This window comes from Nuphar pumila, chromosome 17, assembly GCF_984573655.1.
Source record: "Nuphar pumila chromosome 17, dmNupPumi1.hap1.1, whole genome shotgun sequence".
Classification (NCBI taxonomy): domain Eukaryota; kingdom Viridiplantae; phylum Streptophyta; class Magnoliopsida; order Nymphaeales; family Nymphaeaceae; genus Nuphar; species Nuphar pumila.
In genome coordinates, this window is record NC_143265.1 from 22,864,387 (window position 1) to 22,877,360 (window position 12,974).

Genomic DNA, 12,974 nt, shown 5'->3' on the forward strand with positions numbered 1-12,974 from the left:
GATGATGAATAATCAACCAGAAAACAAACCAGAACCAAATTTGAAAGGAATACAGTGCAGAAGAGGGAAATGTAGCAAACACAGATGGGCTTTCTACAGATCTTGCCTTTGTTCTCATGCTGATGAGTTAACTTCCAAGATGTTGAACAGTCTCTTATATCAGAAACTCCCAAAAGGTTACACATGCTGATTCAACACTCCCGCAGGAAATCAGACTGATCCTAATAGTGATCAGCAAGTAGGCTCAACACCAATGGACATTCAGAGTTGCTTCAACCAACTATGACTAGATTTCAGTAATCCTGAGAAATGGTACCACCAACATGCTAACCTATGCTGAACACGGATCCTGTTCAACAAATGGAATCACCATCAGAATAGCTTAACATGGCTGCCGATGGATTTTCACTGCCAGAAGAGAAGCAAATTCTACCGTTTCACACACCTATATTGGCATATCTTCTCACAAACTCTCATTTTAAGTGGCTAAAAATGGAAGCAATAAGAGGCCCACCCATCAAAATAGATGGCCTAATTAGCTAATCATCAAACTACAACAATTGATGACGAAAATCAGACCTTCAAACCAATGTATCATCTTGTTTTAAGTAACAACCAGAATATTAACCACTATTTACCAAGACAAAAAAAAAAGAAAAATGGATAGAGAAACAGGCAGCATAACAAGTGTTAGACACCAAACAGTGTCGATGAGACAATGTTAAACACTGAAGCAATTGGCTCTAAGAAACTCATTGCTCATATTTCACAGTGGGGTCAAATCATTTATACAGACTTTTTATGATCCTTCAGGAAGTCTGAAAACCAGAGGGCTGAAGATTTGGGATGTCGGGAAAGTGCATTCTTGTAATCCACGTAAACCAATCCAAAGCGCTTGGTGTATCCTTGAGCCCACTCAAAATTGTCCAGTAAAGACCATGCAAAGTAACCACGAACATTCGACCCATTCCTGTTATCCAGTAATTAGAACAGGTGAAGCATAAAAGACATAAGGTAGTTTTGCATGTGTGCATAACTCTCAGCATATAGAAATCCAGAAATAATGAAAAATTATAAACAGCAGTGCTAGGAACAGTGGGAGCAGCCCACCACCTATGCTGCCACAAAAGCCAGGCACATACATCTGTTTGCAGTCCTAGGTCTCACCTTCAAGGTGTCTGATCCCTTACAGATGGATGAGAGATGTGAACACCATGATGATTAATTTCCAGGCATGGTGTAGATCAAGCACAGGTTGCTGCCCTTGCTAAGGATTAATTTATTACATAATAATTTGAAATGGTTTGAAGAATTTCTGCTGAACAGCTGAAATAATTCAGATGTCGTAGCAAATGATGGACAAACCATCAGAAGGCTATTCAAATCATGCCATGTCAACAACATGCCAGCATCAATTTAATTGTGAGGGAGTATTTCTGTGTTCTGACCCTTGATAGGATTAGTTTAACATAGGTAGGAAAGTGCAAACATTGTGCAGATAATTTAGAAGTCACTGAAAATAACAAAAACATCTTTAACAAGAAAAAACATATTTTACTTTTCTTGTCTACATTTGTAAATGGTCCTACAAGAACATACCGAATTGAGTTTGCAACAGAAGCAAGGTAACCCTTGAAGTAGGCAACTCTTTTTGCATCATTTAAGATCTCATGTAGGGATGACAACTCAGTGTCTTCTTCATCCATACCTGTAACACATTCTATTAATATGCAGAAGGAACACTTATCGTTAAAATCACAAAATAGAAACAATGGTTCTACATGATGTGTGAAAATTGAAGATATCGGACAGCTAACTGGCTAAAGCCAAAATGGCATTAATCAATCATTCTAACGTCATTTTAAGAATGAAAATGTGAGGTAATTGGCTTATGCCCTGATACTAAAATTTCAAAATATCAACGGCTGTTTTGAACCCAAAACTTCTGGGCCTGGGGCATGAATGTTGGTTGCTTTGAAATATTACAAAACACTAGTTTCCAGAAATCATGGTCTTTCTTTTCACCTCTCCTACCCTCCCATATAAGTGTGGGTGCGGATGCATAAATGGGTGCAGGTGCGGAGGGTGTGACATGGCAATTTAAAAAAACTTCGGTGAGGAGGTGTGGATATATATATATATAGTGTGTGTGTATGTGTGCGCATTTATGTATATAATATACATAGAGGGTTTACCAAATCCACTTTTGGACAAAAATGGACCTCAATGAGGTTGACTTCACCTAACACAAAAGAATCCGTGTCCAAGTGTTGCACCCGCATGGATACGGCTGCGACCTGGGTGCATTACCCTGTTGGAGGTGTCCATGTCACATAGCTCCCCCATCACTCTATCTTCCTCCATTCACCTGCTCTTTTTCAATCTCACCACTCCAGTACCACAGTTGTGTATGGTTGGAATTCCAAAGATTTCTAACCCAGGTTGTCTGAACATTTTCTAGAATCCGAGAAAATGAGCCATCTAACATGAGATTCCTTTTTCCATATTTCTCAGCCAACTGGATGGATTCCAGAAAGATGATATGGGGGAAGAGATTCCACGAGTGATGGACAAACAGAGAGTGATGATGATCATGAGGATGTTGATCATAAGATGCAATGGTAAAGATAGGCGAAAATAAAGAGAAGAGGAAGATGATGATGGCATTGGTTACATATTTATATTCATCGTGATGGTGATGATGATGACAGAGATGATGGGGATGACTGATGATAATCATGTTGCTGATAGTGATGATGATAATGACGACAATGAAATGAAGAAAATAATAAAATTGAAAATGAAGATAACATAGTGTTGTTTATGAATTGAAGATGATGATGATAACGAAAGAGACAAAGAAAAATTTGATAAGAGAGGGAGAGAGAAAACACTAATTATGGTTCCAAAGAAGATTCTAAAAGATTGACTGCATAAACAAAATTATTTTCAGAAAATGACATCCAAATGGACCTTAAATCTTTATAAGTGCTGTTAAACATAAAATATTAAAATGACTATCTTTAAGTTTTCCTTAGTCAAAGATATGATGGATGGTGCCTTAGCAATGATGAATTATGGCACAGTCCAGTTGAAAATAATAACAACTAGACTGTTTGACTGGTGGGACATGAGGTAAGGTCCCATGACAATATTAGTTGTTTACAACTTCAGGGATTCAACATTCCAGTGCAGAAAAAAGACACTGCAATTGCCTCTTTATGTCTGTCTTACCATTCTCAGTAACATATATAGGAGGCCTTCCATATCTTTGTGTTATATAGTTGAGAACTCTCCCAATGCCCCAAGGAACAATGTAAAGCCATTCAGATGCAGCCTGAAAAGATAAGAAAAAACTAATCATAAAATAGCTCCCTCTCACACAAATATGTGGATGCACAAGCACAATAGAGAGAGAGAGAGACCTTATCACCAATAGCAACACCCTTCCATTCAGCTGCAATGCACCAAATGTCCGTCAGCAAAGAGCCAAGATGAATTAAATGTATCACTATAAGAACATGCAAACTTCAAGTGCCACAATACCTATCCGGTCCAACTCTTGTTCATTGTAAAATCCATTCTCCTCAGTACTTGTGGATGAAGAAATAATGTATCTTGTTGTATAGTGATTGAGACCAACAAAATCAACAGAATTCTGCAGTAATGCAATTTCATCTTCCGTCAGCTTTGGAAGACGATGCTTGAGTTTCTTAACCATGGCTGCAGGGTAGCATCCAAAATATATTGGATCCAGAAACCTGTGTTGCAAAATGAAATATTAGTTTCGGATGCAGCCTGAGAAATGTCTTACCTCCTATACTCCACCTTCCAGAGCTTAGCCAGCATAATCTAGGAAGGTTGTATACATATTTATGTTGGCAATTTCTTGTAGAGGCACTTTCCTAGGGGAATTTCAAAATAATTGTTGTCCTTGGGAAGATCTCAGAAAGGCCTCAGAAATTCAGAAAATGAAATGGTAAAAAGAAAACAAGATTACGCTGATGACTTCTTGATAAACATCAATAGACTGGAGCATGATTTTGTTTCAATAATATATCAACCACATGATGTGACATTTTAAAAATAGTATTGTATAGTATAACTGTTTTTCATGAATAAAAAAACATACTCAAGATGTAGTTTTGAAAAAATAATTATTAAAGAAAACTCCCTTAAAAATAAAAATATGGAAAAATAAATGATTTAATATAACTCACCCTTCTGTTTCTCATAAACATGTGAAGAAATTGGAGTCTTTGAGTGACAAAGCCAGTAAGACATGAATAAAAGACCATAGGTAACAAGTTAATACATGTGGTCTTTTACTCATTAAAGCCTTCTTCCATAATCAAGAATGCAAAAGGCTATTCTTTTATGTGAAAAGCAAGGATTCACTATGACTATACCATCCAAGCTGGAATTCTAAGCGCCTCTCTGTAGCAGTTTTATCAGTCAAATCATTTGTAAAAGACTCTGCCCATTCACAATCCAGTGAGATGCCAATAACACCACCTTGTGTGCCCTAACAAGTAAAACAAATTCAGAATGGCAACAATTATTGGAACTTCAACCTCAATGAATTGTTTGTGTATGTGCTATACTAACAATAATACCAAGTTTTTGCTGTCATTATTTTCATAAAACAGCAAACAGTAATAACAATTTTTTCAAGTTAGAAATTCTGCAACCCTATAAAGAATAAGCAAAATAACTTTCCCAATGCTAAAAAGATCGAAATACCAAGAGAGTCTAAATGTTGAAAGAGCACAAACCAAGGCAAAGACAAACAGAAGATAAGCATAAAGATTTTCTCTCAAACCTGGTGTGGAAAAATTAACTTTCCATGAACCGCTGTTGCAAATTTGGCTGTTCGTCTTTTTGTGCATTTTGGAGAACATGTTTATTGTTTTGTACTTTTGACACTTTCTCTCATGTTTGTGAATTGGACTGCATTATGGGATAGAAAACAGTAATGGCAAGCTTATGCAAATATTTAGCATTTAATTTGACAAACAATCATTTTATTAGTGCTAAAATATTTCTCTAGTATTTAAATCCAAAACTTCCATGAGACGCCTTCAACATGATTGAAATTCTGGTATGCTTCTTATGAATTCTCTAGCATGTTTCATGTTCAATTGCTCATAGAAAGGCACTTGTTATGAATCAAATCGTTGTCAATGACCAAGTATTTCTTAATTAATGATATGAGAAACTATCAAGCTTTTTTATGTATTTAATACAAGAACGAGTTTGAAGCGTCAAGATTTACTATTTTAATCCATAGTGTAGATCGTTCTACAATTGGATTCAATAATTCATGGTTCATCTGTCTAGCAAAATTAGTTTTGTTAAGTTCAAAACACTCTTGATCAATAAATTATGAGTAATATGCTTACTTTTGTGATTGTTCACAGAAATAACTTCAAAACACTCTTGATCAATGAGTAGCATGCTTATTTTTGTGATTCTGTAACTTTTCATTTTTAACGTAATTTTTATCTTCAGTACTTATAATTATTCACTAATATAATATATATCAGGTACTCACGTTCCACAGAGAGTGGATTACATTGGAAGAATGGTGATTCACATGAATAATGCAAAGGTTACAAATGCAGGATTCATGGACAATGGTATGAATTCAACCAATAATAGCAACATAAAAAGTGGACATTTTTAACTTGATAATTATTTGAACACTTGCAGGCGAAGCTCACATACCTTGAATTTCTTCTTGTAGACATCAACAGCTTTAGCATGGGCAAGAAGTTGGTTGTGTGCAACCAAATATGGTTCTACAGAGGAGTCACCAACACTGCTCCATTTTCTCTCCGAGCATCTTCCAGGAGCAAATATACCAGTACCATAACCGTTCACTGCAGTCTGAAGAGGTTCATTGATTGTAATCCAATGTTTCACTCTATCCCCGAATGCAGCAAAACAAGTTTCTGCATAGGATGCAAAGTGGTCTCTGTACATTTTCCACAGGGAAAAAAGTCTTATTAGTTGTTAAAATTGAATAAGGTTTCGTATGGGCAACCAGAAAAAAATTAGCACCATAGAGGGTAAACATAGCATGTTTCCTTCAAAAAAGAGACAACGGAAAAATGAAGCAAGAACATCATGCTCCTTCTGAAAAAAAAAAGGAAAGAAGTCTTAAACATATAACAAACTAACCAACTATAACAACCATTAAAGTTAATGATAAAAAAAATCAACATAGCTGGATATAAACATCAAGAAATGACCAATATAAAAATGTTATCAGTAGAGCTACATATGGAGATCAAGCAATTGTTTCAACTTAAAAACATGAGCAAAGAAAGAATATAAAAAAGATTTAGAAGACAAAGGATCTAAGTCACAAGGGCAAAGCAAGTGCCGCACCCGCGTCGATGCGGGTGCGGGTGCGGTCAACATGACCCTGGGTGCGGTCAACGCACCCAAGGTCGTTTTTGTCCAAATTTTCGAACATAAAAAAAATCTGTTGCCTGATCAAAAGGGGCTGCGAAAGAGGATCAGGGCAAAATCTTTTTGCCCTAATCCTCTCCTCTCCCGGGCAGCTCCGCTCTATCGCTCGCCTCCTCTCCTCCCAACGTCTCGTAGGGGAGCCCGACGCCACCTCCTCCTCTCTCTCTCGTCGCAGGTACCCTCTCGCTCTCTTGTTGGGTCGGAAGGGGAGGGGCCGAGCCCCCCTGCTCCCTCTCGCTCTCTTGTTGGGTCGGCAAGGGAGGGGTCGAGCCCCTACCTATTTTCGGCAGGGGAGGGGCCGAGCCCCCCTCCTTGCTTTCGGCAGGGGAGGGGCCACTGCTCCCTCTGATTTCAGGGGAGGGGTCGAGCCCCTCACTGTTTTCGGCAGAGGAGTCGAGAGCTGGAGTCGATATTTTAAATCTTGATTGTCTGCATAATTGATTTTACTATAATTTTTTGTGTTTTCAGGATAAAAATGATGGATAAAGGGAATGGACATGTGTCATCCTCATCTTCATCCCCACATATGAGTTATGCTGCTAGTTTTGCTGATAGTTGTAGTGGGAGTGATGATGTGGGGCCACTATAGGTACATATACATACACTTGCAAAAAAATGGAGAAGGACGTAGTGGAAACAAGAGATTTCGATGCAAGCTCTGTAAAAAGGATTTTGTTGGGTCTTAAACAAGAGTGAAGGCTCATTTGTTGAAGATACCAGGACATGGCATTTCATGATGCAGAAAAGTTGACGAGGCAAAGCGAAGACAATATAAGAAAATACAAGAAGAATATGAGAAGAAAAAGACAATTAGTGATTTTTGTGCAATTAGTGTGCCATTTGGAAGCCACCAAGAAGATGCTGAAAAAAAATCAATGTAGGAGGTAGAGGAACGATAAATGCAGCTATCAATACATATGGAACGAATGATATGGATACAAAAGTAGGGAGGTATTTTTATTCTAGTTCACTCTCATTTAATGCGGCTAGAAATCCTTATTGAAAGAATTTAGTAATATCTTTGGCAAATTATAATTTAAGTGGCTATGTGCCTCCAAGCTCACAAAAACTACGAACCACACTTCTTGCAGAAGAGAGGGCAAATGTTGAGAGGTTGGTAGAGATTAAAAAATATTCATAAGAGCAAAATGGAGTTTCTATTGTTTCTGATGGATGAACAGATATTCAAAGGCATCCACTGATCAATTTCATTGTTTGTTCGCTTAGTGGCCCAATATTCTTGAAAGCAGTTGATGCATCTAGGAAATATAAAAATGCAGAGTATTTGAAGGGATTGTTTATAAAAGTCATAAAAGAAGTGGGTGATCAGAAAGTGGTACAAATCATTACAGACAACGCTCCAGTTTATAAAAGTGCAGCGTTGAATTTGAAGAGTGAGTACCCTCATATTTTTTGGACTCCCTGTGTAGCACAGGGCTTAAATCTGATCGTAAAGAGCATCTACAACTCCAAAGAAGAAGAAAATTAACAAGCATATGCTTTATGTTCATGGATTGAAGATTTAGAAAGAAATGTCAAAAGCATTAGGAATTTTGTTGTTAACCACCATCGTATTAATGTTATATATTTAATAAGCATTCTGACCTAAAATTGTTGAAGGTCGTTGAAACACGTTTTGCGTCCATCATTGTGACGGTGAAGAGGATTAAAAAAGTGAAGAATGCTTTCGTTAGCATCGTGACTGATAGAAGGTAAAGGGCAAGGATCGCGAAACCGCGTCCTTGAGTTAAGTGCATACTCGTATATATACATATATATATATATATATATATATATTTATTTATTTATTTATTTATTTATTTATTTATTTATTTAATAGTCATTTTTAGTTTGATTGAACTTAATTCAATTATCCAAGTCTTTCGTGCAATCTTCCCCTACTTCGGAGAGTTGCAAGCTTGCTGGCGTCTGTGGGTGTACACGATTGACGGCTCGGGTCGCGGAGCGCGAGCGGGATCCGTCGTAGCTGCAAATATGCGATATTAACATGCAACCAAGACAAAAGCAAAAATAAGGAGAAGACTCAACTTCTCCAATACATAGAGCTGGGGCAGGGCCGAATGGCTCTTGCAGCCAGAAGAACAGGTGCAGGGGCCATCGGCCCCCGCTGGTTATTTTAAAAAGGCAGGGGCCAAAGGCCCCTGCTGGAAATTTAAAAAAAAAAAAAAGAAAATCAGGGGGCCATCGGCCCCTGCTGGAAAAGTATAAAGGGCAGGGGCTGATGGCCCCTGCTGGGAAGGTACAAAGGGCAGGGGGCCAATGGCCCCTGCTGGAACAACAAAAAGAGCAGGGGCCGATGGCCCCTGCTGGAACAGTAAAAGGGGCAGGGGCCGAATCGGCCCCTGCTAAAATAGCAAAAGCAAAAAAAAGGGCAGGGGCAGATGGCCCCTGCTGGAATAATAAAAAGGGCAGGGGCTGATGGCCCCTGCCAGGAAAATGAGTAAAGAGAGAGAGACGCAGGGGCCAATAGCCCCCCTGCGACTTTTGGGAGAGGAGGCAGGGGCCAAAGGCCCCTGTCAATTTGCTTAGCAGGGAAACGAGACAGGGACTAAAGGCCCCTGTCGGTTTCTTAGAGGAACAGGATGCAAGAAGGGGTCTCAACCCTCCCTGGCAGAGACAAAAGGGCAGGCAGGGGCCCCAAAACCCCCTGTTGGAACCCTCCTCACAAGCGGCAGAGGTTTTACCCCTGCCGACCTGTCGGCAATAGGTGGGGCTAAAAAACCCTGTCGCACGGCCCTTCCCTGTCGTAAACAACCGGCGGGAAGGGGCTTTTGCCCCCGCCTGTCAATGACAGGGAGAAGAAGAGAAAAGAGGAAGAGGCGGCGAAAGGAAAAAGAAAAGGGGGAGAAAGGCGTACCTGGTGGTTGTCGGAGGGAAGCTCGCAGGAAGGAAGGGGGTTGCCGATGAAGCTCTGGTCGGTCGACGATCGGAAAGGAGGTCACAGGTGGCGGCAAGCTGACAATGGTCTCCGACGAATCGAGAAAGACGAGAGAGTCGGTGAAGGAGAGGCAGTCGAGTGAACGAGAGAGTAAGAGAGAAGAGACGAGAGAGTAAAGAGGGGAAAGGCGATGAGGGGGGTTTCGTAACCCTCCTCCCGCCTGCCTCGCTGTCTTTAGTGACAGCGAGAGGCGGTGGTCCGGGTCGGGTCCGGATTCGGCCCAAATCAATACAATTTTTTTTTTAGTTATTACATAATACCCTCCTTAAAATAATTTCGTTCGCGAAATTTCTATTGCATATATTGGTCAAAATAAAAGTCAGGGTATTTTTCCCTGATATCAGACTCAGGCTCCCATGTACATTCATTTATTCCATGGTGTTGCCAACGTACTTTTACAAGAGAAATCATCTTCGATCTGAGCACTTGGTCTCGACGATCAACGATTGCCACCGGTCTTTCCTCGAACGTCAAGTCTTTTTGGAGATCCACATCATCATAATGAATTATATGTGATGAGTCGTGAACGTATCTTCTCAGCATAGATACGTGGAAGATGTCATGGATTTGAGCGTACTGAGGAGGCAGCGCAACACGATGAGCCGTCTCACCGATCCGATCCAAGATCTCAAAAGGTCCGACGAACTGAGGACTCAGCTTTCCCTTTTTCTCGAAACGAAAAACGCTCTTTATAGGAGATACCTTAACAAAAACCATATCTCTTGTTGAGAACACGAGCTCTCTACGTCGACGATCGGCGTAACACTTCTGCTGACTTTGCGCGGTACGCAGACGTTCCCTGATCATCTGCACTTGTTGAGTATACTGTTGTAGCACTATAGGTGAATCTAGCATCCATTCACCCACCTTATCCCAGTAAACAGGTGATCGACAAGGCTTCCCGTACAAGGCTTCGTACGGAGCCATACCGATACTCGCATGATAACTATTATTATACACGAATTCTGTCAACCCGGTATGAAAGTCTCATTCTCCCTTCGAGTCCATCATGCAAGCTCGCAGCATGTCCTTTAAAGTCTGAATCGTGCGCTCAGATTGTCCGTCGGTCTGAGGGTGGAAGGCAGTGCTAAATTTTAGTTTTGTGTCCAAGGCCAACTGCAGCTGCCCCCAAAACCTAGAGGTGAACCTCGGGCCATGATCGGAGATGATTGACACAGGAACACCGTGCAATCTCACAATCTCTTTGACATAGATGTTTGCCAAACTGTCCAGTGACTGACTGAGCCATATAGGGAGGAAATGCGTTGATTTAGTGAGTCAATCCACGATCACCCAAATCACATCGTGTTTCCTCCGCGTCCTCGACAAACCGACGATGAAGTCCATCGTGATGTCTTCCCACTTCCATTGTGGAATCTCCATCTGCTGCATCATTCTGCCTGGTCGCTGGTGCTCAATCTTAACTTGTTTGCAAGTCAAGCACTTTGAAACGTACTCGGCTACGTCCCGCTTCATTCCACTCCACCAATATCTGCGCTGCAAAACTTTGAACATCTTCGTCCCGCCCGGGTGAATCGTGTACTTGGACTTGTGGGCTTGAGCGAGAATCGCATCTCTCAAAATAGGATCTTCTGACACCCAGAGACGATCCTTATGTTGTACACCTCCTTCCTCACTCAGACGGAAAGGGGTCTCGGCCCGCTGCGCTAGAGCCTTTAGCTTTTCTTATTGCGTATCGATCTTCTGACTGACAAAAATCTTTGACAATAGCTCAGGTTGAGCTACCATGCTGGAAAGACTGATCGAATCTTGAGTGACCGCAAATGATTCTCACGATATCAGATCCTTGATCAGTTTTCACCCCGCGAATAACAAATTAACGGAAACGTTGGGAGACTTGCAGCTCAGAGCGTCGGCCACGACGTTCGCTTTTCCTGGGTGGTAAGACAAGGTAAAGTCATAATCCTTGAGGAATTTCAGCCAACGTCGTTGCCTCATATTCAGCTCCTTCTGCGAGAACAAATGTTTTAGGCTCTTATGATCTGTAAAAGCCTCGAACCGCTCCCCGTACAAATAGTGTCATCATATCTTCAATGCAAAGACCATCGCTGCTAACTCCAAATCATGAGTCGGATAATTCTTCTCATGTATTTTAAGTTGGCGCGATGCATAGGCGATCACTCTATCATTCTGCATTAAGACGCAACCCAAGTCTGTCCTGGAAGCGTCGGTGTAAATCACGAAGCCGCCTTGACCCGAAGGTAATGCCAAAATAAAAGCAGTCGTAAGACGTTCCTTCAACATCCAAAAACTGCTCTCGCACATGTTGTCCCACACGAACTTAGCTTCTTTCTCCAGGGGTTTCGTCAAGGGTAAAGAGATCTTAGAAATGTCTTGGATAAATCTTCGGTAATACCCAGCTAATCCAAGAAAACTCCGAATGTCACGAACATTCCTCGGCTGCTGCCAACTGAGTACAGTCTCGACCTTCGCGGGATCCATGGACGTACCTTCCTTGGAGATGACATGTCCCAAAAACACGATCTCCTCGAGCCAAAACTCGCACTTAGAGTACTTAGTGAACAAACGCTCCTTTCGCAAGGTTTTGAGAATAACTCTCAAGTGCTCACGATGTTGCTCACAGCTATCGGAATACACCAAGATGTCGTCAATGAACACGATCACGAAGGTGTCCAAGAAACGTTGGAACACCCTATTCATGAGATCCATAAACGCTGCAGAAGCGTTAGTGAATCCGAAGGGCATGACCGTAAATTCGTAATGCTCGTACCTGGTCCGAAAGGCCGTCTTGGAGATATCATCTCCCTTAATTTTGAGTTGATGGTACCTAGATCTAAGGTCAATCTTTGAGAAAATCTTAGCCCTCTGCAACTGGTCGAACAGATCCTCGATGCGTGGCAACGAGTACTTATTCTTCATTGTCACCTGGTTAAGCATCTGATAATCGATGCACAAACGCAATGATCCGTCCTTCTTTTTCACGAACAAGACATGAGCTCCCAGGGCGAGACACTGAGCGGATGAATCTCTGATCCATCAACTCCTGCAACTGCTTCTTGAGCTCTTCGAGCTCGGCTGGCGTCATCCGATATGAAGTCTTAGAAATTGGCGCAGTACCTGACAGCAACTCGATGCGGAACTGCACCTCACGAGGTGGAGGAAGGCCTGGTAGTTCCTCCGAGAAGACGTCTGGAAAAACTCGAACAACCTCCAAGTCTCTCATCTGGACTCGCGTCGACTCGGACTGGATGACACTAACCAAAAAGGCAGTGCATCATTTCCTTAGGTAGCTTTGCGCCTTCAGCGACGAAATCAATTTGCTCGCCCGAACGGATTTCACGATCTTGAATTCTACCTTGGGCATCCTTGATGGAGATAAGACAATCCTGCTATCTTGGCAGAAAATCTTGGCATGATACTTGTGCAATCAATCCATGCCTAGGATGACGTCAAATTACGTCATTACTAGCAGGATAGCACAAGCCGATAAATGTCGATCTGCCAAGACTACGTCCAACTCTGGTACGTAGGCCGCACAAATGGTGTTTTTTTTAAT

General features: G+C 41.3%; 1 protein-coding gene across 1 annotated transcript in view; it reads right to left on the reverse strand.

The window, feature by feature from the left end:
* Positions 1–633: 633 nt before the first annotated feature.
* Positions 634–12,974, reverse strand: part of BGLU42 (beta glucosidase 42) — a 37,936-nt gene continuing 25,595 nt past the window's right edge. Inside the window, exons 7-13 of the mRNA XM_089992673.1 lie at positions 5,728–5,977; positions 4,410–4,525; positions 3,547–3,761; positions 3,426–3,457; positions 3,235–3,337; positions 1,600–1,708; positions 634–970 (exon numbers count right to left, since the gene is read on the reverse strand). Of these exons, the coding sequence (XP_089848799.1) occupies positions 787–970; positions 1,600–1,708; positions 3,235–3,337; positions 3,426–3,457; positions 3,547–3,761; positions 4,410–4,525; positions 5,728–5,977 (1,009 nt within the window). The 3' untranslated portion in view covers positions 634–786. The remainder of the gene's footprint in view (positions 971–1,599; positions 1,709–3,234; positions 3,338–3,425; positions 3,458–3,546; positions 3,762–4,409; positions 4,526–5,727; positions 5,978–12,974) is intronic.